The sequence below is a fragment of the Notothenia rossii genome, assembly GCF_949606895.1.
Source record: "Notothenia rossii genome assembly, chromosome: 2".
Lineage (NCBI taxonomy): Eukaryota > Metazoa > Chordata > Actinopteri > Perciformes > Nototheniidae > Notothenia > Notothenia rossii.
Genome location: NC_136904.1, coordinates 19,068,519 through 19,096,040, shown reverse-complemented (window position 1 = coordinate 19,096,040; position 27,522 = coordinate 19,068,519). Strand labels below are relative to the sequence as shown.

Here is a 27,522-nt window from a genome sequence, read left to right as displayed (position 1 = left end):
TTTCTAATTTCCTTTTCCTCCATGCTTTGTCCCAAAATCACGCCCCTAACCTATCCACCATACAGCCCGTCTCGTCCTGTCCCCCCTCCCTTAACACCTTTTTTTTCCTATGTTGGTTTGACCAAAGGAGTCAAAGTAAAACTGGGGGATTGCAACAATACACACTGACAGTTTTGTACAGCCACTGAAGCTACTGTCATCATATATAAAGAAACACTGATTCCTCCATATTTATTGCAACGTGTTTCTGTCTCTCTACATTTGTTTCACCCTGAGTCATGAACAAGCACTATGATTTGCTTGAGGTCATACTCTGCTTGCAAAGAGGTTTTTTCTTTAGGTTTCCCTATAATTAATCAAAAATCTGGCACAAGACAATGAGGACCATATGCTCAAATCCCATCTCCTCTTCTGACAAAAATGAGCCATACAAGAGGTTGTTTCAGCAGACATTCAGTTTGGGGAAAAGAAGTTTAACTAGGACAGAGATTTTTTTATTTTTTTTATTTCTCAAATTCTCTTTCAACAAAATGAAATGTTGGGTATAAGACAGCACCCAAAAAAGCATGTCTTAGCCATTTATTCAGTTTGAATGGACCATGAAGACATAACCATACAGCATATTAATCAGTGACACATTGCATGGACATCACAGTTTTAATAGGCAGTGACTCAAGCAATCAATTCTAATTACACATCTGCATGCACAAAACTAGGTAGTATGCTTTAGGGATAGCACTCTCCTGTCAGATTAACTCCAGGAAATAAATTCAGCAACTAACTACAGCTCCATCTGCTGTTGGTACCGGTACGAGTGAAACAAAGGCAGACAGTATGTCAATAAATGTGCAGTAATGTATTTTGGCAAGCAGCTTAGAACAAAGGTAATTAACATGTTGTCATTTTCATACTACTGGTGTGTTTGGTTAAAAATAAATCTAACATAAGACAGTGAAAAAATCTTCTATGTCAAGTAACATCAGCCGAGATGAGTCAGTCTACCTGGACTGCATTTGATAAAGGTTAACACACCATGTCCATACTTTTACAACAATTACCTCTTCCCTGCAAAGTAGAAATATCTTTTTGAAAACACTTCCGACAAATGCACACTGCATTTACAGACACGCTAAAGCACAGAGCCTTTGCATGGGCACGGAGCCCCATTGTTGGCACTCATTCACTTCAAGATGCAAATGGGTGGATTTGAAATTCAGCCTCTGTGTGTTATGCTTGGCTACTTTAATGTTGTATCTATGCTGGGGATTATTCTCTCTACAGCGGAAAAACCTGTGCTTGAATGGCAGTGCCCTCAAAGTAGCTTCTACTGCTTTCAATGGCCTCCAAACGAGATTAGACCCGCAGCTGCCCTCAGTCCCAATCCTCTGCATTCAGATGGAGCGTAACCAGCCTGTGTGACGGGTTTTCTGTTTTGACACTGAGTGGGTGCAGTCACTGCATACAGGGCGTTTGGAATTGAGAGGTCAGAACAGAGGAAAGTAAATCCCTAATGTTCACTTTGGCATTGTGCAATGGTATCCAACAAATAATATCCTGTAGTCTGTGTGTATTCTCTGTAATTAAGCATGTTATTATAAAACAATACAAATAAATATTTCATATTGAAAATAAATTAAGCAAAATTGCTGATTTGTGTTTTATGATATTTGGCACATTTAGGGTCTTATTCTTATTCAATGTATATGTACACTATTATATTACTGATTTGAAGACGGCTTTGACTTGTTTTGTGGGAATGAATTTTTACATTTCTTTAAAAAAAAAAAACTCTTAATAATAATAATATTTTTTTCCAATGTAATAAATTAACATTCACTTTTAGGACAGTTTTGGGGGGGAAAACATAGAGTATATTCACAGTTTAAGAGATGATATGGAATGACAAAATATGCTGCTAGGTAATAAGTTAATTACTAAATAACAGTTTTATTAGGGCATGAGCTGTGCTTTGCTCTTATCTCCTCTTTAGATGACGGTTGCTTTATAATAAATACTTTATTTAGATGCGACTGGTAAAACCTGACAAGCTCATTCAATCTCTGTGTTTGCTGGCCACCATAAAACAGTTGAAGTCTGTATTTGGGCTGCATGACGTTCCTAAACAGTTGGCTGTGCAACAGCAAACATTTCTCCAGCAGTTTGGCCCCATCTAAGAACACCTCAGAGCAGGGCCCTTTCCTTTGGCACGAGGCGATGCTGAGGCCGGACCCTCAGCTGCAGGGGTCTTAGACTTTATCTATTCTAACACCTGCTTATGAGGCTCATTTGTTTGACACTGCTGTCACTGCATAGGCTCTTGTTGCTACTATAAAGGTTGCACCATACACAGCAGTTTCACATCATTGCTAATTCACAGAATCAAATAAAACAGAATAACATCAAATAAAGTGTCCACCTCTAGTTTAGTTTTTCACTTGAATGCTCACTTTGTCCACTTAATTGTGTTTTCTTTTCACAATTGATATTTTTTAGTTTAGCTTGTTTAGAGTGTGCGTTGGTTTTAGAGTTGGGGGGGCAGTCCTATTTGTACTGGAGGTAGAGGGTTTCTGGTCGTCAGCCTTACGGAGCTCAGAGGCTGCTTTCTGTCCCGTGCTGACGTCCTTCTTGTCCCGAGGCCTGCGCTGCTTTGTGCTCGGCTGTGGGGGGGCTTTCACACCATCTGGAGACTGCAGGGATGAGATTCATATTCTTCTTACATAATAGAATTAACTATCATATCCATTTTAAAACAGCTGCATCACTACACCTTCATCGCCATCTGCTGTAATAGTTCAATCTGGCACCATCTAGTGGTGATTGAATATAAAAAGGGAATTGTGCATTTCAATATAAAAGCACAAAAAAAGTTGTATTTCAAATAATATACGTACACGTGAATATTTAAATTATAAAGGATATTTTTATCTTGATTTGTTTAATTTCAAACCTGTCTTTTGGATGTTGACATAAAGAACTTTCAAGGATGCAGCATGAACACATCCTAAAAACTATAGGTCACTTACGTAACCCCAGTTCTCAGAGTAAGTGAGATGTCTCACTATGGGATGCGCCTCATCGCGGAGCAAACAGAAGCATCAATCTCATTACGCCAATCCTGATTGGCTGGTGATCTTGACGTCAGCGTCAGGGAATTCACCCACCCTATAAGTAGCTTGCGCCACGTCGCAGCGTCATTCAAAATAAGCACCTCTTCTCGCTTCACCTTAGCAAGGAGGGCCGTCTGGTGAGACATCTCACTACATGTTACTCTGAGAACTGGGGTTACGTAAGTAACCTATAGTTCTCATTCATAACACTCTGTTCGATGTCTCACTATGGGATATTGAAGCTCCCGTATTGCCAGACGAGCTTATCTCGAAAATCACCAAACCAACCAGAACTTAACAGTTAGAGCTCTAACTCAGCAGGGGGCCCAGCACTACTGGAGCAGAGATGTCTAACCTGTAAAAGCTGACAAAAGTGAGCGGCGAGGACCAACTCGCTGCTGCACAAATGTCTTGGATGGAAACACCTTTGAACAAAGCCCAGGATGGAGCCAGACCACGAGTCGAATGAGCAAGCAGACCCGTAGGTGCCTGCAAACCCTGACTCGTATAGGCCAAAGCAATCGCTTCCACAATCCAGTGGGAGAGCCGTTGCTTGGTAACAGGCTTGCCCTTCTGAGGATTAGCCCAGGATATGAAGAGCTGGTTACTACAACGAAACTCTTTTGACCTGTCCATATAAGTGCTTAAAGCACGAACTGGACACAGCAAATTCGGCCGCTGTTCCCCGGAGGAACACAGCGGCGGAGGAAATGCCTCAATGTCAATTGGGGTACATGAACCAACCACCTTAGGTATAAAGGCAGGGTTGGGCTTCAGCAACACTCTCGTTTGCCCCGGGGCAAACTGAGTGCACGAAGGATGTACAGAGAGCGCATGAATATCACTGACTCGCTTGGCGGATGCCAGGGCCAGTAGCAGCACTGTCTTCAGTGACAGGTGCTTCATGTCAGCTCCTTCCAGGGGTTCAAATGGGGTTCGAGTGAGCCCATCTAAAATCACTGTCAAGTCCCATAAGGGCACCAGTGACCTGAAACAGGGAGGAGCCTGCGAGCTCCCTTCATAAAACGGCAGACCAAAGGATGTTGGCTAGCCGTCTGACCCTCAAAGCCCACATGGCATGCAGCAATAGCAGCCAGGTATACTTTGATCGTAGAAAAAGCTCTGTGTTTATCAATCAGGTCCTGTAGAAATGATAAAATCACCCCAACAGGACATTGAAAAGAGGTGTGCCCTTTTTGAAGGCACCATTCCTCAAACACCCTCCACTTACAGCCATAGCGAGACCTGGTGGAGGAAGCTCTTGCACTCTGAATAGTGTTTATCACCTTCTGCAGGAGACCCACTGTATTCAGATTGTACCACTCACGGGCCAGGCCCATAGGGCCAGGCGCTCCGGGTGTGGGTGAAAGATCGTCCCCCCCGTCTGAGAGAGTATGTCCCTGCATAGTGGGAGCTGCCACGGCTGACCGCAAAGCAGCTGATATATCTCCGCCAGCCAGTACATTGCAGGCCATTGCGGAGCTATCAGGATCAGTGCATGGCGCTGTTCCCTCACTCTGGCCAGAGTTGGGGGTATCAGAGCCAGGGGTTGAAACGCGTACAGGAGGACCGGAGGCCAAACGTGCGGGAGCGCGTCCACGCCTAACGGTGCGTTTAGATCGCGCATTGAAAAGAACAGCTGACAATGAGCATTTTCTTTTGATGCGAACAGATTTACCGCGGCTCGGCCGTAACGCACCAACAGCTGTCCAGTCCGCATATAGTGGTGCACCTCTGGATAGCAGGTCTGCCCCGAGGTTCATCACTCCTGGTACGTGCGTCGCTCTCAGAGAGAGAAGACGACAGCAGCTCCACAAGATCAGTTTGCGTGCCAGCATGTGTAACTGGAGAGAACGCAAACCCCCTTGACGGTTTATATACGATATTGTGGTCGTATTGTCTGTCCTCACGAGGATATGGTGTACTCTGAGAAAAGGCAGAAAGCGTTTCAGGGTGAGGAACACCGCTAAAAGCTCCAGGTAATTTATGTGCAACCGTTGGAGGTCTTTGCTCCAGAGACCCCTCACCGGTCGAGCTTCGTAAATACCTCCCCAGCCCGTCAGACATGCGTCAGTGGTGACCACCTTCCGCGATAGGACAGCACCCATAGGCACGCCCCGTACTAGAAAAGTCGGGTGCAGCCAGTGGCGCAGTGCCATTACGCATTTCACAGTGAGCATCACTCTCCGCGCGCCATGACGCACGGGGTTTAGTCTGAGGGCGGCTACCCAACGCTGAAACTCCCTCATGTGTAAGCGTCCCAGTCATACCACCAGGATGGCTGACGCCATGAGCCCCAGTAACCGCAGGCATGATCTGAAGAGAACATATTTGCGCAGCCGGAAATGAGCGAGACAAGCTCTGAAAGCTTTCACTCTTTCTGCTGACAGGCGGGCTGTAAAGGGCACCGAGTTCAGGTGTAGACCCAGGAAGAGTACAGTCTGGGCTGGGGACAACATGCTCTTTTCTGTGTTTATTATGAAACCCAGGTCGAGCAGGTGTTTTACGAGGACATTCGTCTGCGTAATAGCCTCCTGTTCCGACTGTGCGAGAAGCAGCCAGTCGTCCAGGTAGGTTGCCAGACGAACACCCTGTTGTCCTAACGGGGCTATCGCGGCTTCCTTACATCGTACAAACAGTCTTGGACTTAGAGACAGACCGAAGGGAAGTACTCTGTACTCGTAACAGACACCCTGAAATGCGAACCTCAGATATTTCCTGTGTGGGTAATATACTGGGATGTGGAAATACGCATCTTTCAGATCGACTGATGTGAACCAGTTGTTTTGTCGCACGAGACGTAGCAGAGATGTGTGAGTGAGCATTCTGAATTTGTATCTTTTGAGATATTTGTTCAGAGCTCTCAAATCTAGTATTGGCCGAATTCCGTTCCCTCCCCGTGTGGGAACGAGGAAATACTTGGAATAAAAGCCGCTCTGACTCTGTTCGGCGGGTATTATAGATATAGCCTTATTTTCTAGTAGCGAGAGAATCTCTCGCTCCAGAATATGGGCTGACTCTCCCCGGGCTTGTGAATACAGAATGCCCGAGAAGCGAGGGGGGGTGACAGCGAATTGGAGCCTTTAGCCCGTGTTACTGTCTTGAAAACCCAAGCAGAAGCTGTGAGCATCTTCCGCCTTTCGCTCCTTAAAGCGAGCGGAGATGTCACGTCTCTTTCCCTCTGAGTCTCTATTTGTTGTGTTATGGGGCACTCTAAAGTCTGAACACGATGGTACCCCAGGTTGATAACCCCAGCCGACACTGCGCATGCACGTGGCGGTGGTGTCTTCACAGCTCCAGCTGGCACTGCGCATGCGCGTGGCGGTGGTGCCTTCACAGACCCGTCTATTATCCGCCTTTTGAGAGAGGCCGTAGCTGCTCTCAAAAGAGGGACAGGTGACAGACTGTTTATTGTTTTTATTGTTTTTCTTTTCATTTTTTTGGACTGCGCCCTCGGCTTGAAGCCTGGATGTGACAGTAAAAAAATGGTTTATTTGAAAACAACAGTATTTATGAGCAGAACTCGCTGTCTCTGGTATTAAGTCCGTTTCCCTTCTGGCGCGAACTTGAGGATGGCGTTGCGGCATCACTCGAGGCGGCGGGAAGATGGGGGCCTGGTGGCACCCCGAAAACACATCTGGAGCTGGGGAACAGGGAACTTCCAGCTCTGTCACTGAGGAGAGGAGAGGAGGCAGTCAGGCCGCCCGCTTCTTCTTCTTCCTCGACTGGTGACTGAAAATCTGAGTCGGCTGTGCCTGAACGGCTGCTGCCGGAACCGGAGATTTTCTCGGCCAGCTCATCCTCGCCTCCTGCCTGGGCTGGGGACTCGGGGCGGGCTGTGGCCTCTGCTGCCTCGGTACCTGGAACTGGGCAGGACGTGAGGCAACTTGGGCGAAGGACTGCCGCGAGACCGTCGCAGGTACCGGCTGGACCCTTCGGGGGAGACAGAGGTGGAGGGCCTCGTCTTCCTTCTTTTTCGACTCACACCTCCGCTGCATCGAGACTAAAGCGGAGCCGAAAATACCCTCGGGAACGATAGGCATGTCGAGAACATCCTCCTTTTCCCGGTCTGGGAGGTTGATCAGGTTGAGCCACCTGGCTCTCTCCTTTACCACCATTATGCCCATGACTTTGCCCGTGGCCTGGACTGCACAGCGCTGAACACAGAGGCAAATGTCCGCGATCGCTGCAATCTCGTCCCACACGGCCGGCCCAGGTTTGCTAGACAGATCCTCGCAGAGCTCCACCTGGTAGGCGGTCAGCAGTGAGGATATGTTGAGTGCCCTGGCGGACAACGCTGCGGCTTTATAGGCCCGTTCTGTCATCGCTGACTGGGTTCCTGCTTGGTGTCGGAGCCAGCCTCGGTTGGTGGTGGGCTGCCACCAGCTGTTCCATGGACGGTATGCGGAGCAGGCCGAGCCTCTCCATTCCGTCACAGTCCAGGGAGGAGGCACCCTGGATTGGGGCCTTATTACTGAAGGGGCGGTCTCTCCACGAGACCGACACCTCGTCCGGCATCTCCGGGAAGACTGGAAGGAGCTGCCTCTTTGTCCTCGCTGCTTGGGGCAAAGTCTTCCCCTCGTAGCGAGATCTGGAGGTCTCCTTGGCCATTTCAGGCCATGGGATGTCCAGCATGGACGCGGCACGTTGACACACGGCCTGCAGGTCCATGCTCAGACAGGGCGATAGCGCACCAGCTTCGGGAGAGCAGCCCTCGCTCCCGGCTTTGCAGCCTGAGCTGATGACACGAAGATATCATCTTCTTGCTCATCTGAGTCGGACAGGAGGAACTCAGAGGCATCCTCTTCGTCCTCCATGTAGTCCAACTCCAGGACATCTTCCGCGGGCGAGACCATGGTGAGGTCCAGTTGGGAGCCCCAGCTTGACACAGCGCGGGGCTCCGCTCTCGCGGCTGTTGTAGCCTCCTGGGCGTGCTCCAGCCCGAGGCAGGACGAGCAGACCTGGTGTGAGTCTGTGCCTGATATCTTCAACCCGCAGCCACAGAGCCGAGCCTCCGAGTCCCTGACTCCTCTGGTGTGAGGGAGAGAAGCGTCCATCTCGTTCGCCGTGGTGACGGCGTGGAGAGGACCCGCTCGTAACAGGTACGTTGCTGAGAAAAAATTCTCTCCCCATCTGTCGTTAATCCGGAGAAAAAGCGACGGTGTAGAATTTTATTCTCAAAGAATATTAACTGGTGTGTTAATACCTTTTTATCTTCCCCTCCTCTGGTGTGAGAGAGAAAAAGAAAAAACGTCCTCGCTACCGTGGTGTCGGTAGTGAGGGAAGGCAAGCTAGCAACAGGTGTGTTACTAGCTTGAAAAATCAAAACCTTACCTTTATTTCCAAAGAAAGAAACGGCGAGGTGGATTGCAATACTAACTGGTGTGTTAGTATTAACAGTCTTCTTGCGAAGCAGAAAAGTAGCCGGCAAGCGCCCGTCGACCGAAAGTTAGCTTTGGGTTCAGTCTGTGGACTGTTAAGTTAGCCCGGCTACCAATCTATCGAGATGTGCTCTGAAGCGAGAAGAGGTGTTTGAATGACGCTGCGAAGTGGCGCAAGCTACTTATAGGGTTGTTGGATTCCCTAGCGCTGACGTCAAGATCACCAGCCAATCAGGATTGGCGTAATGAGATTGATGCTTCTGTTTGCTCCGTGATGAGTGGCATCCCATAGTGAGACATCGAACGGAGTGTTATGAATGAGAACTGTGTGTATTTATATTCCTGCAATGTAAACCCATGTGAAGCTTGTGTGAATCTGGTACTTTGGAGTACCTAAAACATTATAAAAAGAGTTATGGCCAAATTCTTATTTTCTTTTCTAATACACTATTTGCTTTAAGTGCAGAATGATCTACTTTATGTAAATGTTTTAAAAACAAGATAATTTCCAAATGACGTAAATGATGTGTAAGCAGGAGTACTTAAGAATAAGGGTACTTAAAGAGAAAAGCAGATACTTGAATTAAACTTAACTGGGAGCCTTTCAAAGTTAGAGTCCTGGATAAGAAACACGCTTAGGCATGTGAGTTCAAAATGCAGAGCCGTGCTAAACAGATAAACCGTACCTGGGTGGAGGTGGAAGGGGGGCACGAGCAGCTGTCTGTCTCAGTGTGACTCCCGCTGTCTGTAACTGTTGAATCCACCGGGAGGACCGTGGAGTCCAGTGTGCCTTCAGAGGAGGACAGGGACAAGTCCCCCAGAGTCTGTGCTCCTTTTGGGGACGATATTAAACAGAAGTCAACCCAACTAGCTAATAAGAAAATGCTTCATATTTACATACCACAACTTGTCAATCTATAGATTTGACTATTTTGACTCTATTTGGTAACGTTGGCATCTCAAAGGATTCTGGGCACTACACACATAATTTTGGTGAGAACAATAATTATGTTAATAATTAGGGATGCACCGAATATTCGGCCACCGAAAATTATCGGCCGAAAATGGTTAAAAAGGCCCTTTCGGGTGTTTTGATTTCAAGTGGTGGAGTAATCCCGAAGTGGTGAAAGTCTCTGCAGTTACACCCCCTCGAAAAATGTCAGCTGAACACGTTTTACAAATTACAATCCGCTACTCTTTCTCTGATATTTTGAAATATCTCCAAGCGGCAGACATGTTGCCTGTTGCGAGCATGGTCGTGCGCCGTGCTTGTCGCCGCGTTTTGATTACGTCATCACAACAACACGTTAGGTCACCAAACTTATAGGTGCATTTGTTGTTGTTGAAGGCCTGGCTGTTACAGTCTTTATTTACACTATTTTTGTTGTAGGCCTACTGGCCTAGATGTTTATGCAGTTTTAAAGCACCTTGGCTTTGTTCTGAATGCACTTTGTTGTAGTTATCCTAAATAGAAAAGAAAATGCACTTGACTTGGAATAAATGTACTGTATGCATTCAAAAGTGCTGAATAAATGTTTTATGGACCTATAATAGTGATTATTATTTAAGTTACGTTTTGCCATAATCATGTCTTTTTCCATAATCAGGTAGCTGAACAACATTGGTAAAAAATGTATACATTATATATATATATATATATATTTCTATTAATCATTTTCGGCCTTTCGGCATTCGGTTTTCGGCCAACTGTTTCCTATTTTCGGTATCGGTTTCGGCAAAAAATGTCCCATTCGGTGCACCCCTATTAATAATCATAATAGTTTACTACAAAGTGCTCTGCCTGAACTTTATTTGTTACTGTTACAGTGTATACCAGTACACCTTGCACAATTTTGTTTATATAATTTATCAACTTGTGATCTGGATGAAGTTACTTAAATTAAATAAACTCTTCTTAATGATCTCACTCTCTTTCTGTTCCAGGTGGTTGCGCATCATCTCCAGCACGTTTGACGGCATAGCAGGCACATTAGTGTCTCCCTGTTGGAAAAGCCACCCATTAGAGCTCCTCATGTGGCTCACTTTGTCGAGTTTACATACGCAGATGAAACTGTTATTTCCTTACTGTGATCCAGGGGTTTTCCAGCAGCTGATTAGCAGACATGCGGTAAGCAGGGTCCGCCTTCAGAAGGCAGGTCAAAAGATTTTTTGCTGTTGGGTGAGACACAGGACAACTGTTGGGTTTGTAAACCTGCATGCAACATCTTGTGCTGTTTGCAAATGAAATCATTTCCCATTTTTAGCAGGATTACATTTACAGTTTATGAATAATCACCTGCATCACTGACTGTGGCCCAGATGGGTTGAGTAAATTTGGCTTCTTTGTTCATGATCTCCTTAAGAAGTTTGGACTTCGTCTTACATACAAACGGGGGCTCCCCACACAGCCTACGAGGACACACAGCTCAGACACATGTATTCACAGTATATACAGTTGCAAGAAAAAGTATGTGAACCCTTTGGAACTACCTGGATTTCTGCATAAATTGGTCATAAAATGTGTTCTGATCTTCATCTAAGTCACAACAATAGACAAACACAGTCTGCTTAAGCTAAAACCACACAAACAATTATATGTTTTTATGTTTTTATTGAACACACCATGTAAACATTCACAGTGCAGGGTGGAAAAAGCATGTGAACCCTTGGATTTAATAACTGGTTGACCCTCCTTTGGCAGCAATAACCTCAACCAAACGTTTCCTATAGTTGCATATCAGACCTGCACAACGGTCAGGAGGAATTTTGGACCATTCCTCTTTACAAAACTGTTTCAGTTCAGCAATATTCTTGGGATGTCTGGTGTGAATCGCTCTCTTGAGGTCATGCCACAGCATCTCAATTGGGTTGAGGTCAGGACTCTGACTGGGCCACTCCAGAAGGCCTATTTTCTTCTGTTGAAGCCATTCTGTTGTTGATTTACTTCTGTGCTTTGGGTCGTTGTCCTGTTGCATCACCCATCTTCTGTTGAGCTTCAATTGGTGGACAGATGGCCTTAAGTTCTCCAGCAAAATGTCTTGATAAACTTGAGAATTCATTTTCCGTCGATGATGGCAATCTGTCCAGGCCCTGAGGCAGCAAAGCAGCCCCAAACCATGATGCTCCCTCCAAGATACTTCACAGTTGGGATGAGGTTTTGATGTTGGTGTGCTGTGCCTTTTTTTCTCCACACATAGCGTTGTGTGTTCCTTCCAAACAACTCAACTTTGGTTTCATCTGTCCACAGAATATTTTGCCAGTAGTGCTGTGGAACATCCAGGTGCTCTTTTGCAAACTTCAAACGTGCAGCAATGTTTTTTCTGGACAGACGTGGCTTCCTCCATTTTATGACCAACTTATGCAGAAATCCAGGTAATTCTAAGGGTTCACATACTTTTTCTTGCAACTGTATGTATGTGTATATGTACGTCTATACAAAGTATGTGTGCGTCTACTTACAACATATACATAACGACTCCTATGCTCCACACATCACACCACTGGCTGTAACCTCGGCCGCTCATCACTTCAGGTGCTGAGATTCACACAAGAACAGAAAAGGCTTTTCTTTAAATGAGACATGGACATTTCAGAGCTTTAAACTACTAGTTAAAACTAGTTTTTGACCACTATCAGTGCTGCTGAGCAACATTTTAATAAACACATTCTATATTTGTTTTTATCATGTTTATCAGCACACTTACTTGGCTGTAATGCATATCCACAGCTGGTAGCAGTAATGAGCCTTAAAAGTTAGCAACGCACCAATAAAAGTGGAGGAGGAGAAGAAGAGCAAGAATGTAGGAGTGAAAGGTGTCGTACCCATATAGACGAGAGTCCCACAGGCCTCCCTAATTATGTTCTCAATCCCTACGCCTCCTGTCTTCACTGCTAATCCAAAGTCTGTCACCTAGGTAGAAAAAAACACTTAAGAAAAAGGTAACGCAGATAAACATGATTTAAATGTGCTGACAAAACTCACACAAACAAACTGTTGTGTTCTGCTATCTGGGGTCTCGAACCAAAACATACATTTACTAGCGTTGTCTATTAGTGTGAGATGATCGGGGGTTGCTGTCTTCATCATCATCATTGTGGTCATTGTCTGCATCTCCCGGTTATGATTACTTCTTTGTTCATGGTTTAGGAGCTTATACCGGGAGCCAGTTATCCGAGTCATGTGTCACATTAAGAATCTGTGTTTCTGTGACACAGTCCAGCAGAGAACATACATCTGAGGCAGTTGTCAGCCAAGTGGCCACTAATATTTGCTCAGCTGGTTTCTCTGATAACATTCTATCCAGACGTACAGAAGGATTACACCAGGGGCAGAATGAGCTATTGTAAAAATCTGGGTTACAATTTGAAATGTAACTAATGACCCATTCTGGTTTACAACCACAACCCTAAGACACGTGCAAAGTGCATATGAGACGGACCGTACCTTGTTTGGAATTACAGTTTCTCTTGGTTTTGGAATTTGATGGAAATATTTGGTAAAATGTAGTACAACTAAATATATATTCCAACAAATACATAACCTACATATAAACGTTTTAATGTGCAAATGTTAGATATTATGTCTTTAAATCCTTTGTGAAAGGCGCTTTAGCGGGAAAACAAGGTTCCAACATCCGTGACAATCTACATTATTAGCAACGTACAGTAGCTGCACAGGTCCACAGTTTGAAAAAAGCCACATTATGACAAAAGCAAAACAAGAAGGTGAGATGAACTCTTGTGAAATAAAAGTAACTTGTGCTTTGCAACACTTTCTTACAACCTGTGAGACAAAGAGAGAAAATAGAAAGAAAGGAACATTTATACTGTGGTCTAGCTTTCTTTTGCTCGCACACCAGGAATCTGCTTTTGCTGGCTCATTGTCAGTGCACACAACATGCTGTGCTCAGCTGGTCATTTGTTTAGAGTTTCAGAGTCTCTCTTTGTAAAGGTATAATATACTGAAACACCAGAGGGAGTCTGTCATAATGAGGTAGTATTTCAATCCCTAACTAAATATAAAGGAGATAGGTGAGGCCTGTACTCCCCAACAGAGAATGGATAAAAAGGTGTATTGGAAAGTCTGTGTCACCATCTTACCTTGATATTAATCCTGCCGTCATCATCCTCATCAAGATAATTCTTCACAAGAATGTTCTCAAGTTTCAAGTCTCGGTGCACTATGTCTGTTAGATGAGAGGAGGACAACTTCACAAAGACATCATGGGTTTGAAAGGTTCTACCATATTCTTAGAGATGAAACATCTGAGAAGTATCTGCACTGTTGCAGGTTTTCTCCATTTAAACCCAAAATGATTCCAAGTTAAGCCTTAGATCACAACCATAGCTCTGGGGGAAATAAAGTCTGTGATTTGCTAATGTCATTCACCAGAGAAAATATATATATTTTGCACACACTCACACTTTGATCTGTTTACCCTGCTTACAGTATAGCAAGCCAAAAGGCCTCGTTAACTAAACTTGTGGGAGTGAGGGAGGCAGGAGGAAAAATACAATTTGCCCTGAGCACTCTTTTTTACGGCACTGTTTGAAGCAAGCAATTATAAAATGCAACAGTGGTGATGGTGTGTGAAATGTACGTTGGACCAACTGGTGTGCACAAAACAAACACCTGAAAATGCTATTTTTTCCTTTATCCATTTAAAATAGTTTTTTTTTCAATGATGAACTCTCATTTCAATTTAACTAATGTCTTCATTTGGTAAACATTTTCGTACTGTAAACTCCAATTACACAGTTAAAAATACCATTAAAATTCTGCATTTCATTTGTTTCTTTAATAAAATATTGGGTTATTATATTACCAAATATAACATCCTGTTTGGTGCAGTATATTTCAGTAATCATCAATGAAATAAATCAAAAGCAGTTGGATGTGCAGTGTTGGTAGTAAGTAACATGTACATTCAAAATGCACCATGTTGTTACCAGGATATGTTAGCGTAAGAGCTCAAAGCACAGTTGAGCTTTAGTATAGCTCTAATGACTAATAATGAATTTGACGAACAGCAGCCGAGAAAATTGATCATCAGAGAAAAACAATTTAAGCTTTATAATTGGTCATTTGAAAAAGGTTCTGTCTTTCCAATTTAATGCCAGTGCTGTCTCGTTAATGTCATGTTTCTATAGAGGTGAGGAAAACCAGCACAGAGGGACTTTCCATGTTATAACACACCGATTCATCAGTATTTCTCCCTAGCTTATTGTAAATTAGTCATTAACCGCATGTAATGATGTCTCACCCGGGGCAGTGTCCTTATTTCCTCTAACCAAAGATCTGGCCATTGAAAGCAAAAACTACATTTCTTTAAAAAAAAAAAACATGCCGCATTAATTAAAAATAAAGAAATCTACTAAAAGTTGTTTATCATGAGTCTTTTATCAAAATACGCCGCTTATCTATAATGAGTAAAAGCAATAATGGCAAGTTATCTTCTAGGGGAAATTTAGTTTTGACTGTTGTTCTACCGTTACAGTTGAAATACACATAAGCGTAAACAGGACCTATACATAGATGATGCCAATGTATACACATATATAATATGTTATATATATTTATTATCATTATTTCTTGGGGGGGGGAACTGGACCAGTGACGATATGGACTGAACTGCTGCATGAACCAAGCTGTTTTCTTATTTTTAAAATATAAAACAGCCAAGTCTAAAATAAATTCAATAAAGCTTGTTCCACACTTGGGTATAAGAAGAACAACAAGATCAATTGCATTGTTTAACTTCTATAGTTATAAGTTTCAGGCTAGTGATTCATCAGTGTTTTCAGGGTTTAGTGAGCAGCATGGCGAGGACTAATAAAACGAGTTCATCAAAAAGGAGATTGTCCGCTAGCGTTAAGATGATTTGCAACACTATCAAAATGTCAATGTGTAGAATGACATTACCTCTTCTGTGAAGGTAGACGACGGCGTCAGCTAAGCTACAGATGATATGCCTCGTCTCGTCCTCTGTAAGGAACTTTTTCCGCTGCAACAGCTGCTTCAGGTCACCTCCAACGCACAGCTCAGTCACAAAATAAGTCATCTAGAAACAAGCATAGGCAATGCCAGTAAATGACCAGTAAAAAGCATGTCATTTATATTTATTTAGACAGTAATGGAAGATAATCTGGCTTAAAGTGTGTTACTTAAAGGTTGGCAATGCTCACCTTAGCTGTGTGGTAGACTTCCTGTAGATGTATTATGTGCAGATGATTGACTTGTTTAAGAATGTTTATTTCGTGCCCCAGCATCTTGGCTGTTGAGCTTCCTGCCTGAAGTCATAGAAAGTGGAATTACAGCTGAGCCATTTGCTTATCTTAACATTGAACTTTCACCAACAAACAAAAAAACAGGCACTTACCGCTGGTCTGCAAACCTCTTTAATAGCCCATTTTGTCTGTGTCTCAATGTGTGTGGCTTCATAGACAACTCCGAAGCTACCTTGACCCAATTTCTTTCCAAATTCATAAATTTCCTATGAAGATAAGAACATATTGTGTAAATAGTTAGTAAACTCTTGCTTCCTGTTTCACTGTTTTGGATTACAAAAACATGATGTCTAACTCAAGACCTAGATTCCGAAGTATATCCTAAATTCAAGCTCTCTGAAAGAAGGGAACATTTTCAGTTCTCTGGAGGTGCAGAATATAGTATTTCTAATCAAGTTACAAATGATTAAGTTGCTGCTGCAGTTCGTTCAATCTCAGGTCTAATTAAGTTGATCATTATCTGTGTGCATGCAAGGCTGAGCACTGGCTGCTTTGGATTTGGTAAAGAGAATAGTCAAATTCCCCAATGAAGGGGTTTGTTCAGCAGCAACTGAAGTTTGATCCTCTTCTGGTCCAGGTAAGTTTATTCTAGAGGTCACCAGTGAGTGAGATCTTCAGTGGTGGCCCAACACTGGACTGCAGTATCCATACCCTGAGGTCAGCGTCGTCCTCCAGGCGTATTAAAGGCACATTCCTCTCCAGTGTGTCCCTGCTGGTCCAGGGGGACACCATGTTCATGCCTTATCCACCAACATAGGCTCGTGTCATCTGGAGATAAAGGAGAGGGCAGTCATTATCCATCTGGAATGTCTCGTCGAGCCATACGATGATAGGTTGTCAATAAAGAAAAGTCATGTTTCAAATGATAACTGCTACTCTTGGACACTATTATTCATTTCAATAGAAATATCATGGAGAGGGAAAATCTAGTATTTATTGGAGACCAACACGTTCTTTTTTTTTTTACAACCCAATTTACCGTCATCTTTCCTAATCATAAGAGCTTTTGGTTAATCACTAGCTGGCTTTAAAGTATCACCACTTTAACTTTTCAAAGACTGAGCCGAATCCCAAAATATTACAATTGCAATGAACATGAGACAAAACCCAGACATTTTCTTACTAGGCCCAATTTTTTCAGTGCCAACTGGGAGAATAAAATGTTTGCAGAAATACAGTATACCAAAATCACATGTTTCTGTCCATACCCCAAAATATAATTTTAGCCATTACAAGAAAAACAAATCATGTGCTCTCCAGTACAAGCAATCATTGCTGCTGGTTTTGAAATAGCATTAAGACATTAACAACATAGCCTAGTTTTAATTACAGCACATTGAAGAGAATATTTGTTTTAATTAGCTCCTAAAGTTAGTTCCAGAGGTATAAACTTTAAGAACCAGAGTGCAGGATCATTGAATCTTCTTTATTTCCTGTACTCTAACTTGTCATTTTTTTTAATTACCGGTTTATGTCTAAACTTCTGTCTTAGTCTGAGTCCATATTAACTTTAAACACAATTTACGCAGTTTGAAAAACAGTCTCTAAAGCCAAATTAAATGTAAAGCAATTATCAAGTGATGACTGGGAGCGATGAAGTGGATCCACCACATGCACAGCAATTAATTATTAACAAGGAAGCGGTGTCTTTAACCTCTTCACTCTGATGCATTATTTTAGCCCTGACAGGGCTCTCATAACAGGCCTGTCTCTCCCATTATCTTCTGTCTATTTCCCAATCAAAACGAATGTGACAGCCTCTGGAAACTCCAATCACCTCAATCACAGCTCATTTGTGGAAGACAGAGGCATGTGATGAGTGTATCACTGGGGACTGGAAGTGAGTGAAAGAGGAGGGTCCTGTGCACGTCAGGTGTCTCCAAGACAAAGGTGTCTGCTATTTAGCCCCTGGTTCCGAGATGCAAAGGAAATTGGATATCAGGGTCAGGTCAGGGTGAGAAGTCTGACCTTTAAAAGGTTCACTAACAGACAAAGGTTTAGAATTGCTTAAGCCTTGGGTTATCTTTCTGCAATTTCTAGACCTGTGTTTCTACTGAACATCTACAACTCAAACTTCAGGTTATATCCATTAAACACTTGGGTCTGTTTTTTAACTTAATAACTTAAAATCTTTACACTGAAGGTTGAAACCAATCAGAAACCTAAACTAAGAACTTACAGTGCTAGAGGATGGAAATTAACCAATACATGATCAGAATCTAAAAGCACCAAAGAATTAATGCATTGCTATAAAACCTCAAGTGTGGGCAAGGCTCAGTGCCACCTGTCACAAGTCCCCCATTAGGCCTTAATACTCAGTCCAGGTATCTACATCCAAAGTGATAAAGTGAAATTCCAGAACCTCCTTAAATCAAGTCTTCTTAATCTCCTTTCAGCTGACTCGATTGGCTCAAACACAACAAATGATGTGCTTGAATCTCATTTTTCCATCTCTACTTACATGGCAGATTGACCCAAGAAAAAGGATTAGGCTACGCAATGAGTACATAATAGGACAAATCAACAATGTCAAACCATAATATTCTTAGTTCAGTCACACGCTGAAAGATGAGCAAACATCAGTATACACCCTGACTCTAAAGAAACACGGGCTGCGGTCCACCTTTACATTGAGTCTCATCTCCAGTTTCAGCAGGAAGTAATTAGAGCCGACGGTTCATCACAAGTCAAGCCCATACTTGCCTTATCTCTCCATCATTCTGTCAGACAGCAATTTGTTTATTTACACTACTGAGTGAACAAATATAGGTGGTGTGCCTAATGACCGGGAGTGAGTGGGAGACTGTCTAGGAACTTAGCACACAGAATCAATGTCACTTTGGAACAAAGAGAGCACGGACACACAAAGGATGACTCTGATCGTGTGTAACCTTTAAAACTGCTTGTCTTTCAGGTAATATATGTTTACTCATTTATCCCACACTTCATGTTAGACTGCTAGTCCCTATAAGACTGCAGGTTTCTTTACATGTCACACGATAACACTTTTGAACGGGACCAACACAATTCTGACAATTTTGTAAAAACAACCATTAATCCCTTTTTCTGACCTTTTATAGACTTAACTGTTCAAATCTGATTTATCGATGATAGAAATAATCACTATTTCCAGCATTAATGCCAATTCTAAGAGGCCTTTGTCAGTATTAGATATATCATATATATAGATCTAGTATCCTAGATAGAGCTGGCATATGTTGCTGAGACTACAGTGTGCAAATGGTAACGATTTTTCAATCTCAACTATAACGTCAACATATTGCACACTTTAGTTCATTCTACATGGCCTTTCTTTTCTTTTTTTTGAATAAATAGCAGAATAAATTAGGTTTAGGAGAGTCTTTAATGATGGTGCCTCAAGCTGTAACAAGCAGCCGCTAAAATAAAGCCTGAAAATCTCACAAAAACAGAATCTTACTTACTGCAATTAAAATGTACACTGCCATCCGTTTTGCTTGAGCCCAAATATTACATTTTCCTCATGTGAAACTTAATTATTTATTGACAGCTTGGCTTTGATGACAAATGATAAACTTCACAGTCCTAATGAAGCGTGGAATTACATTACCTGATGAGGCAAGAAATTGCATGTTTAGAATGCAAATATAGAGCCCACTAAGTTATGAGGTGACTCCTAATGTTATGCAGAGAGATTATCAAAGCTTGTGGTCTAAATGTAATATACCAAGAGAACACATCAAAATTAAGTCATTAAAGCATACAATAGACTCACTAAAGAGCTGTTAAAACATACCAGAACACTGATGGACTACAGAAAGGACACAGGGAGGGACTTTAAAGGGATCATGGGATGGTTTGAAGGGTGATTGTATAAGGTTCTTATCCATAGTCAGAATATGAACTACAGTAGATTGCAGTGGGCGCAGTCTGGAAGTAAAGAAGAGAGAATAACTATTGTATCTTATTAAGACCTAAAGCTAAATAAAGGATGTATACAATAAAATAATCACCAACTCTGCGTTCTACAAGGTTATATTTATGTTTTTGTCATTGATGAGGGCATAGATGGATATAACGGCTTCCGTTTCCTGTCAGAAAGAGCTGTCTTCAACAAAATATAGTCAGGGAAATATGCAAAATATAACATACACTTAAAATGATGTTCACTGCAGTACATTCCTTTACTTCCTTGCAGTTACTGTCTTCCTCTCCGAATGGGGGCCTGCCCACTGCAATCTACAGTAGGTAATACATTGACCTAAGCCACTTGAAAACATCCAAACTGTTGCTATTCCTACACTCAGCAAACAAGTAATGCATGTAGTGTCCCTACAAACAAATCATTTAAAGGCTGCTCCAATAATTCCTCCTGTCTCCAATGGGCATGTTTGATAAGTGTCTATTGGCAAGAAAACATGCTTTGCCAAAAAGAAGGAAAAGATCAAATTCTGCCATTTGCTCTGAGCACACATGTTGCTGGGAGATAAGGGCCAACACATTCAAATGTTCTCATTGGTTTAATCCTGGTTAAGGCTAATCTCTACCCTTGCTGGGCTCAGCCTTGGGAAGCTAGGAAGGCAGACATCTAGAAAAATGTAGGCCATAGCAAAAACAAGAACAAATCCAATTCATTTCAATGACAATCCTGGAGAGAACTCAGCACATTCATATCACCACACACAGATGTTTACACCTTTAGTTATAAATCATTCAATGTCCAACCGTCATGCTAATAACAGTTACTAAAATATGATTTAACCATTTAGAACAACATATGCAGGACAACCTAAACGGTTGTGATTTATACAGCAGATTTACTGAAGTACTGTACTTAAGTACAATTCTGAGGTACTTGTACTTTACTTGAGTATACTATTTCCATGTTAGGTTACTTTGTGATTCTTCTGCACTACAATTGTGAGGTAGATATTGTACTTTTGCTCCACAACATTTACGTAGTACCTTTGGTTACTCAGCAGATTGGGATTAATGATATGAAATATAACCAACACTTAAATAAGAGTTTAGTTACACCTGGAGTAAATCCACAAGCTACCCTGCAGTATACAAAGTAATTAAAATTAGCTCAAGGTTTTACTAGCTTTGATAAACACATTAATGCATCTATAGTCATAACCAAAACGTATAATACATATTATAAGAAAATGGCCCAAACTGCTGACTGAGTACGTTTACTTGTGGCACTTTAAGTATATTTCGGAGCTAATACTTCTGTACTTGAGAAACACTTTGATTGCAGGACTTTCACTTGTAACTGAGTATTCCTAAACTTTGGTATTTCTACGTTTACTCGAGTACAAGACCTGAGTACTGTACTTCTTCAACCTGTGAACATAAGTTATAATGACACAATCGACATCAACTGCTCTTTCTATTGTCACATTAACTAATCAGGTTAGTTAGTTAGTTAGTTAACCTAACAGTGCTCTTTAATGATTATGACACGTTTACAGTAACCGTGAATCGAGCCTTCAATCCCTCATGTAACACTAAGCTAATAATGTTAGAGATAGCTACGCCTGTTAAAACTTAAATACAAACATGTAATAAAGCCTGGGATATTCTGACAAACATCTCGTGTTGTGTCGTGTAATGTTCCAACAAAAAACATTAACGCTTCTCATATTATTAAAATGAAATATGAAAAGAAAGTTTGAAGATTGGCAGTCATTTTTAGGTAAGCTACAAGTTGTCATGGCAACGAAACACGGAGTTGAACAGGCTTTTGCTTTATATCATGTACTGTTGTATTAAAACTGCCTTAAAAAGGTTTGCTAGCCTTCAGTGTGACTGCTGCTGTTAGAAGATTACACTGAAGTGTCTTACCTCATAGAGAGGATCATTTCCATTCAGCAGGTTGGTCGTCTTCACGCTAAAACTTTTTCGCAGAGTGTCTAGTGGAAGCGAGGAGGGACAAAACTAAAATGAATGAATGGACAGGGTTTCTCCTTATTGAGAGGCTTGCAGCGCCCCGGGTGGCTCGTGTGTGTCGTCGACCAAAGTGAAGTAGGCTGACGTTACGATAAAAAGTGACCACTAAAGTGTTTTCACTAAATGTACAACGTCCACATTGGCCTTATTTTTATCTTACATACAAGCGAATGAGGAACTCGCTTTTCCCTGTGAACACCTGGATTTTTCCTTGGTCCTTAGTCTCCATCTAGTGGACAAAACTGAGTACTTGGGAGTGTAAATGTAGCATTGGTGGAAGAGATGCTCAGGTCATTTGCTTAATGTAAAAGTGTGAATAACACAGATAAGATTCCATTGCAAATGAAGATCCTTGATTAAAAGCAGCCTAGAGAAGTATTATTAGCAACAAGTATTTATTTTTTGGAGAGTGGCTCTTCTCCCAGAGTTATAATATTGTGAAAAATATTCTCTAGTTTTGTTACAATTTTTTTTTTAGGTGTTACTAAATCTAACCTTAACTTCATTTTGGCATTACATTTAATTGCACCCCAGAAACCCATATTTAAATGTGGTCTACTATACTTTTCAGTATGTCCGCTGGATGTTGCTACTTCTTTTTTTCCTACAAGAAACAAATGCATGGTGTTAGGTAATTGATGTCCTTCTATTTCAGTCAAATTTGTGTTTTGTAATTAAAATGTAGAAAATGTTTACTAAACTTTGACAAGACAGTGGATATAATGTAAGCTTTATTGCACATATTGAGTGCTTATTGATGATTTTCAACTGGTTTCATCTTCTCCAGCTGCCACTGTTCATCCACAGTCATTAAATAAAATGCAATTCTTTATGTATATGTTATCCCTTCTCAGAAAGCATTAAATGAGAGGTGGATATAACACATACAGGGTTACTTAGCTTGTCAATAATTGAAGGTGTTTTGAGGTTTTATGAATCCAAAGTCAAAATGTCCTCAACCCATTGTGCTCGCTTTCACATTGTTTTGCTCTTTCTAGTACAGCATGTTGAAATGCAGTTTCTCACTCCAAGCATACAACATTGATTCTCATGATATGCTGGCAAACATTCATCTCAGGAATGCGACTCATTATCGCATCAAAGTTAAGTCCTCTCTTGGCTTCATTCTCAGCAGACTGTGGTCACTCTTCCTTTACAGATCTCTTTGATCTGTGGCAGGATGCTTTGGGTGTTGAGGAAGGACAGTCAGTCAAAGATGTTGTACACCACTACAAATCCATCTGCCCAGTTCACTGGCTCCCACAGGAAACACCTGCTGCTTCCTCTCTGACACAGCATGTGTTTATTCAAAGACCTGACAAGTTAAGCTATCAAAGGTTTCAGTCATATGGTACCTTTTCAACTTAATGAAAAGCATAACAAAGTTATGAGAAAAATTGTCAAACATTTAAAAAGGCAGTTAATTAGAAGCATCACAGTAAGCAGACAAGTCACAGGGATCCTTTCCAACAGTAAGACTCTTTGATCAATAAAAGTAAACGTTTTTAAAATAAAACCATGTGTGCATAGTCTGCTGTAGCAAATATGTCAACCGAACCTTTAAAGTGTGCTCTCAGTGACAGGGTACTGTTATATAAACCTTTAAACCAAAACATTCAATTACATGTTGCACACGACAGAAGCATTCTACACCTAAAATCAATGATCCTTTTATTATCAAAACATATTATTCCAGCCTGGGCACATGTATAAAATATAACCAAATTAAACTGTCTGCAATCAATGGACATCCTTTTATGAGATAAAGAATCCGCAAAGAAGTAAAATCATCATGTTATATTAAAAAGTGCAATATGCTAGAAAGCAAATGCTTATCGATAAATATTCAAACACAAATGGAGAGTTCAACACAGTAAATAAAACATATTTCTTATAAGAGGCAATGCACACAACATGGTGCCAGGTTAGTCGAACCATGGAACAATGATTGTTGTAATTACTGTGTGCATGATTACTCATAGGGGGCAAAAAGCCAATTAATTCAGACCAGAAGTGAAGATGTTTGAAATTGTATACCTCTCTGCAAACAGTTATTCTATTACAGTCTATTTTAGTCTATTTAGCTGCTAGTGTTTGTCCACTTTTGCCATCTTGCAAACATTTAGTAAAATGCAATTATTTGTCTATATTTGATCCCTTTTCAATTTACATGAAAAGAGCACCTTCGATAATTACCATGTTTGTTATTGAAGGTGCTGTTAGTTTCCACTTATACAATCCAAAATGAAAATAAACTTCAAAAGCTATGAGAGAAATGGTCAAACATTTGGCAAAATGACCAAGCAGTGTGCCAAAAGAGACAGTTAATTAGAGGCTTGATAGTATGCAGCCAAGTCACAAAGATCCTTTTATATGACACTCAGTCTGGAGTCAATACAAGTAAAAACAGAGAGGTAAAGAAAACCATTTGTGTAGTCTTCTGTAGCAATAACGGCAACCAAATCTTTAAAATGTGCTCTCAGTGACAGGGTATGATTTTAAACCAAAACATAAACTGATAAATGTTGTATAGTACTGAAGACAATAGCCACAACTAAACACTATGGTGCCAGTTTAGTCAAGCTATGGGACAATGACTAATTAATGTGTGCATGATTGCTCATAGGGGGCAAACACAAACAAGCCAACTCTTTTAGACCAAAAGTGAAGATGTTTGAAATTGCATACGCCTTTGCAAACTGTCATTATATAACAGTTCTCAGGTAAACATTGTGTGATGGTAAAATATGCAAATCACTGATTTAAAGGGCCGATGTAAATGGTAAATGGACTGTACTTATATAGCGCTTTATCCAGTATTTAAGACCCCTCAAAGTGCTTTACATACTACATGTCATTCACCCATTCATACAGAGCAGTGTACCTTACTCTATAGGACCTAACATTCACACACATTCAAACACCGTTGGCCATGCCACCGGGAGCAACTCAGGGTTAAAAATCTTGCCCAAGTATACATCGACATGTTGACTGCATGGGCTGGGATCGAACCCACAACCTTCTGGTTGAAAGACGACCGCACTCCCTCGCACCCTGATGTCATGCTTTTCCGGTTATTACCTGTCCCCTTGTGTGTTATGAAGGTGTTTATGCATGTAAACGGTCTGCAGAGTCAAAAACCCTCAAAGTACACCCTGTAGCGAGTAAAACTCTGACACAGAAAATACCTGTCTATGCTGCCCCAGAACGCCTCGTTGGAGATTTCTCATTTTCCATTGTTTGCTTCCTGGGTTCTGTGACGTGTGAGCACCCAAATCAACAACAAATGACCGGATTGGCCCAAATGGACCAATCCGCACGGAGCACCTCCCACACCAGGATCCCTTGGCTAACTAACAGGGAGTCCCCATTGACTTGCATAGAGCTACCTGAACGCTGGTAATAGACGAGTTGGGATCGTGGAGAAATGCTCTCCGCAGACCCATTCTCACAGCGTTATAAACCTTTTTCTTACTCAACATCACGCCACACTTATTGTTTTTACTTCGGCTGTGAATGTTTGTGTGTGCTCAGGATGAGTTCCGCTTGTTGTCGCTGTATCGCCGACCCGGAAACCTGTCCGCTCCTCGCAGCAGCGGCGAGCAGCAACGAGCCTCGTAACGAGCCTCGCAAAGTCCTGACCAATCCGAGCACACTGGGCTCACAGAGAGGGGACGGGGGGGCAGGAGCTCCAACAAGCCGTTTAGGACAGAGTGAATTCACATCCTATACAGAGGTGCTGTATGAGAAACCGATGTGATTTTGGAAAATTGCACAATTTCAATCTATTCTAGTAGACCTCAACAATGGAAATATGATCAGCAGAAATAGCCATGACATGGGACCTTTAAATCACAGGAAAAAAAGACTGAAAAATTGTTTTTTCAGACACCGTAAATTGCTAAAACATAATAAATATGAGGCTGAAAAAAACACATTGTAAAACCTTTGAAAGCAGTATGACATAACGCTCTTTAATAATACTTTTTGTCAGGAATCTCACCAGAAAAGCTATAGGGAGATTATAACAGTAAGAACATTGACATTTGAAATTGGATGTTCATCTGCTTACCCCGAGATTGTAAATTGTAAAGTAGCAGATAAATATAATAATATAGAAATTGGACATTTCCCAAGGCTTCAACTTGTTTCTTCGATGACGTATAAACCATTTTAATTTTGGAGTAGGCCTATACTGAAATGTATAAGTTAAATAGAGGTCAGACATGTAGATATAGGATAATATAAGCAGTATGCTCACCTGTTTTACCAGCACCCTCACTCCCAGCAAGACCAACTTAATTTCATTCATGCAGGTTTAAGAAAATTACCTGTTAAAGTCTCCTTCGTCTTCTCTCTCTTCTGCACTCTACGAACTTCATAGGCTAGTGTTAGGAAGAGCTGCTTCACCTCGACACGTCCCTACTCAGAGTACCGCCCCTTCTCAGCGAACTACACAAGGTTTGCAAGCGCCGATGTAAAAAAAGATAAAATGATACAAACAGGTTATAAGACACATGTGTGGAGAATAACAAGCCCCACATCTCCCCAAAGTATATACAGTACAAAAGATAGAAAGAAAAGGACAATCAGGATGTTGGATAACTAGAAAGCTATGATATAACAAACATTTTAGAGTTGCAAAATGAACCCACAGACTATAAAATGCCAGCATATGTTAAGGTTCAAATGTAGCATGTCTGTTGACCTTGATTCGTCAGAAAGCTTCAGCATCCTCACATAAGGACTCAGAACTTTGATTTCAAAGACTGTTCCCTAGTCAGATCTCATTTTTCTCTCAGTGCTTCTCTGTTTGCCCTCCTCATTGTTCACCAAAGGTCACAGCAGTATCTCAATCCTATCCTGTAATGTTTTACTCCAGGACTGCAGACTAAAAGGTCACAAACCTTAATCGAGAATAAAACATAGCAAAATGCCACCTGACCAAAGCATTGATCATATAACACCTTTGACTTATTCTTTAGAAGAAGAAAAAAACCATTGAGAGATGTTTTTGTGTCTTTCAATAAACAATGAATGTTGAATCACTTGATGTCAAACTGCCTGTGCACCAGGGATTTGTTTTATAAACTCTCCTTTCTACACAAATCAATGTATTTATAAGATACATCCCCCCTTTCTATTGCATAACTAAGTCTAAGACAGATTTTCTGCATGAAATAATTTTGTGAAATTAAAGGTGGGTAGGTAATTTTGGAGAAACCAGCCGGAAGAAATCTGCTACTTCCTTACAGAGCCCCTCCTCCAACACACAAGAACGCGCACATGACCAATGAGGGCACGAGATAAGTTTGTGCACAGGTGGAAGGCTGACAGGCAGGTAGGCCATCCAGTTATTTTAGGCGGGCCGGCTCAGATGATTGGTCGTGCTTTTTACAGTACTACGGCTTCCACAGATGACATTTTTGTATGGATTTTTTGTCAAAGCACTTAAGATATTCATTGCTATAGGGATGTTAAGAGCATACCATGGAATATAACAAAAAGTGTATCTCGAGCCGGTTTCTCAAACTTACCTACCCCACCTTTAAGAACAATTACAAACTATTCCCCTTAAATTTGAGACACACTCACAAAATACTTTTAAATGCGATGAAACATTGTTCTACTCATTTTCAAAACGTGAGGCAGAGCCAGCAAGGTCACCAAAAATCTACTTGTTGGTGCTCCTCTAATGCCTTACACAAACGGATAAAAAAAAAATGTTTGAGAGCATATCGTTTGTTTTTAATTTAAAGTATTGATAAATGGCTTAAACATTTTTGAGCTTTAAACAAAGGTTTTTAAGGTCA

At 41.6% G+C, this 27,522-nt stretch overlaps 1 protein-coding gene across 3 annotated transcripts; it reads right to left on the bottom strand.

The window, feature by feature from the left end:
• Positions 1–487: 487 nt before the first annotated feature.
• Positions 488–26,142, bottom strand: stk33 (serine/threonine kinase 33). 3 transcript variants are annotated; one of them, XM_079662723.1, is made up of 13 exons: positions 26,041–26,142; positions 16,427–16,543; positions 15,868–15,981; positions 15,674–15,778; positions 15,411–15,549; positions 13,589–13,674; positions 12,311–12,398; positions 11,948–12,023; positions 10,785–10,897; positions 10,575–10,660; positions 10,417–10,489; positions 9,175–9,320; positions 488–2,687 (listed from the first exon to the last, which is right to left on the bottom strand). In XM_079662723.1, the coding sequence occupies exons 2-13, from the start codon at positions 16,511–16,513 to the stop codon at positions 2,490–2,492; spliced, it is 1,311 nt and encodes a 436-aa protein (XP_079518849.1). In that variant the 5' UTR covers positions 16,514–16,543; positions 26,041–26,142; the 3' UTR covers positions 488–2,489. The 3 variants fall into 3 exon arrangements, with proteins under 3 accessions (XP_079518849.1, XP_079518848.1, XP_079518850.1); XM_079662722.1 differs by lacking the exon at positions 26,041–26,142 and adding an exon at positions 21,605–21,739; XM_079662724.1 differs by lacking the exons at positions 16,427–16,543; positions 26,041–26,142 and having other exon boundaries at positions 15,674–15,774; positions 15,868–15,968.
• Positions 26,143–27,522: the final 1,380 nt, after the last annotated feature.

Excerpts from the sequence above, each read along its gene's own strand:
- stk33 (XM_079662723.1), bottom strand. The coding sequence starts at position 16,513 with ATGAACATGGTGTCCCCCTGGACCAGCAGGGACACACTGGAGAGGAAT. Across the intron at positions 12,399-13,588 it reads ACGGCAGGATTAATATCAAG|GTGACAGACTTTGGATTAGC; the intron begins GTAAGATGGTGA and ends TTTTCTACCTAG. Across the intron at positions 10,898-11,947 it reads GGAGTCGTTATGTATATGTT|GCTGTGTGGGGAGCCCCCGT; the intron begins GTAAGTAGACGC and ends GTGTCCTCGTAG.